This window comes from Chrysochloris asiatica, unplaced genomic scaffold, assembly GCF_000296735.1.
Source record: "Chrysochloris asiatica unplaced genomic scaffold, ChrAsi1.0 scaffold00116, whole genome shotgun sequence".
NCBI lineage: Eukaryota > Metazoa > Chordata > Mammalia > Afrosoricida > Chrysochloridae > Chrysochloris > Chrysochloris asiatica.
The window spans coordinates 4,105,271-4,108,914 of NW_006408634.1; the positions used below are offsets into that span (position 1 = coordinate 4,105,271).

The window sequence follows — 3,644 nt, forward strand, 5'->3', positions numbered from 1 at the left end:
CTGGGATACATCTTAAGTGTTACCTTACAACCAGGTGTGACTCCTCACCACTCTTGCCCCATTCACTAGCCTACAAACCCATGCACTGCTTTGTTCAAGTAAAGATGGCTCCCTTGACGTTAACATCGACACCAATATATATGAATGTTCTAGCAGCATCTTCTCCCTCCCTTGCTGTGGATGCTACATCTAGCTTGTCATCATTTAGCCTCTAGAATTTGGGACTTGAACCAGTAGCCTATGGTCTGACCTGATTATCCATCTCCAGTGGCCTGTCATCTTACCAACTGAACTTGGTTCGTCGGCCTTTAAAACACGTGGACTCAGGAGAGGTCTTCAGATGGACGGCCTGAGCCAAGGATTTGGGCCTTGTCAGGCTTCTGCCTCAGTGTGAGGTATGTCTTTGATGATTTGTGAGTTGTGTAAGATGCGCAGCAAATTATAGAAACCAAAGACAGGAGGGGGAGCAGTCAGAGGAGGAAAATGAGTTGGTGTTAAACATGAAGAAGTGGTACAGCCATTTGGAAAAGTTGGACATTTTGAACATGTTTTAACTTTTAACTCATAGGACTACATTCCTACTGGTTAGGAGCCCACCAATATGATGTTTATAGACGGCTGATCTAACACAGAAGGCATCTGCATGGTCATGGTATTCACAGGGCTTTTCTCCTGTATGAGAATGCTTACATGTGGCTTGTTGTGGACGAGTCTTCCACCCTGACTGAATTGACGTGTTTCTTTCTTCTGTGTCTTCTTTTATGTGAATAAAAGTCAGAAGCCGAGTCGAAAGTTTTCCCACACTCAATACAGCCATATGGGGGCTCTCCCAGCTGGGCTCTCCGATGCCCAATGAGCTCTTGCTTTGTTTCAAAGAGTTTCTCGCATTCGTAGCATTTAAAACGTTTCTTGCCTGTGTGAATTTTTCGGTGTTTATTGAGGCTTGACTTCTGAGAAAAAGCTTTTCCACATTCACTGCATGAAAAGGGAGATTTCCCTGTGTGAAATCTCTGATGTGCCGTCAGGCATGATTTCTGGCCAAAGCCCTTTCCACATTCCCCGCACACATAGGGTTTCTCTCCAGTATGAGTTCGCATGTGAATGATGAGATTTCCCTTCTGGTTAAAGGCTTTCCCACATTCACTGCATAGGTACGGTCTCTCTCCCGTATGAGTTCGATGGTGAATAATGAGATTTTTCTTATGTCTGAAGCATTTTCCACATTCATCACATACATGGGGTTTCTCTCCAGTATGTGTTTGTTCATGAACAGTGAGACGGTGCTTTGTGATGAAGTCTTTTCCGCACTTACTACATATATAGGGTTTCTCTGTCATATGAGTTTTCTCATGTTTTCTGAGGTCTTTTTTATGGAAGTAAGCTTTGCTACATTCTGAGCATTTATATGGTTTTTGTCCTTTATGGATCGTCTGATGGTGCTCAATCAATCGTAAATTTTTATCGAACGTTTCACTACATAAACTGCATCTATAGGGTTTCTCTGCAGAATGGATGATTTGGTGATTAGTGAGGGAAGATTTCTTGATGAAGGCTTTTCCACATTCATTGCACATATGCCGTTTCTCTATTTTGTGAGGTTTCTGATGCTTAATGAGTTGGGACTTAGTACTGTTGGATTTCTGACTCTCAGGGAAGGTCTTTTCAGTAAAAAATTGTCCCTGGTCAGCCTGCAGAAAGGTTTTCTTATCTCGATGATGCTGAATAAACTCATCTGTTTCATTGCTTCTGGTCTGGTTAACTGCTGGTAAAATGAAATTTGATTTCAAAGCTCTTTCATATAAATCAAACAAACTGTGATTTCTCCTTAAAAAGAAATGATTTTTGTGCCAATGAATGATATTTTCCAAAGTATTATGTTCACAACACTGATCTAGTCTGTCCACCCTTCTTTCATTGTTTGAGTCCCCGAGCAGATGGTCACTTATGGTCTGGATTTCTAGGAAAGAAGAGAACATTGGGTAACACCTTCCACCACCTTGATTTGGAAGGAAGCCATTTTTACAAATGCATTAGTGTAAGGTGGGTCTTCACTGACAACCCTGTGATATGAGTGTGAATAAAACAACATGGGAATGTCTCTTGCATGTTGATAAAGATAAAATCACATAAACAATCAAAGCGGTTAGTGTAGAAATTAGGCTGGATAAGACATAATAAATACAGATTGGTATGTTTTGTAAAGTTGAGGGTCGGAGAAAAAGAGGAAGACCTCCAGTGAGATGGATGGGCACAGGGGCGGCAGAGATGGGCTCAAGTGTAGCAACGATTGTGAGGTTGGCCCAGGACCGGGCAGTGTTTCATTCTGTTGTGCATAGGGTCACTATGAGTCGGTACTGATTCAAAGGTACCTAACAACAACAACAACAACAACACAGAAAGGTGACGCAGTGGAATGCCGAAATTACCAAACAATAGGATCAGTATTACGTTTAAGGAAATTGACGCTGAAGATAGTTTAAAAAGAACTGAGAATCATTTTTAAAAATCAACAGGGAAATTCCAGAAATCCCTGTTGTCATCAGAAAAGGACTTAGACTGAGGGTCATCCCTGCTGACATCATGTGGCTCTAGGCTGAGTGAACAGAACGCCAGAACAATGCCTAATTGTGTTTTAGTGACTATGCAAAGGTATTTGACTATGTGGATGCTAACAAATTATGACAAACATTCCAAAGAATGGGAACCCCAACACTCTTTAGTATGCTCAGGCCAAACATAGACCAACAATAACAAGGGGACCCTGCATGGGTTAAAATCAGAGAAGGTGTGTGCTAAGGTTGTATGTTTTCTCCATAGTTATACAATTTGTATGGTGAACAAATAACCTGAGAAGCTGGATTATGTGAAGAAGAATGTGGCGTCACATGCATTCACAATCTGTGATCTGCAAATGATACAACCTTGCCTCCCCCACCCCCAATACCTCTCTTCACTAGCTCACCTGAGAAGATTCCAATAGGGCTTTTGTGGGATACGGTCCATGGTTGTTCACCTCCTTCCAACCTGGAGAACGCATCGGCATTGCTCACTTGATACCCTGTTCGTGGGAAATCACAGAATCTTAGACATACAACTTTGCCTTGGGTTTATGAGGTCTGCAGAATGCAGAGTTTGTGGAAAAGCGATTAAAGGCACAGAGGAAAGGTTTTCCTGTTAAGAGTAGAAAGATAATCCCCGCTTATCTAGAGCCAGAGAGTGGACTGAGAAGCTGCCCCTTTCGAACACCACAGATAGTCCAAGGATTTCAGTAGCTGAGGAAGGAAAGGCCGGTGACAGGGAGCTGTCCTCACCCAGGGACACCAGGTGGCTGTAGTTCTCCAGCATCACGTCCCGGTACAGGGCCTTCTGAGCAGGGGCCAGGAGCTGCCACTCCTCCTGGGTGAACTCCACAGCCACGTCGCGGAACGTCATTGAGTCCTGTGTGAAGAGGATCCTAAGTGAAGTATATCCCCTTGGATGACATCACAGGCGTCGTTCTGCTCTTGGCCTGTATCTAGGCTGCTACATCGATAATATGGAGTCCTGGCGTGGCATGTGAAATCAGCACTGGGCTACTGACAAGCTCGGCGGTCAAACCCACCAGCTGTTGCCTGGAAACCATACACAGGGTGGCTATGAGTCAG

General features: G+C 43.6%; 1 protein-coding gene across 1 annotated transcript; it reads right to left on the reverse strand.

The window, feature by feature from the left end:
- Window positions 1-585: 585 nt before the first annotated feature.
- On the reverse strand, window positions 586-3,432 carry ZNF350 (zinc finger protein 350). Its single transcript, XM_006878229.1, is given in 5 exon segments — window positions 586-707; window positions 710-1,311; window positions 1,468-1,658; window positions 2,963-3,024; window positions 3,312-3,432. Coding segments are annotated over 5 exon segments (1,098 nt in total).
- Window positions 3,433-3,644: the final 212 nt, after the last annotated feature.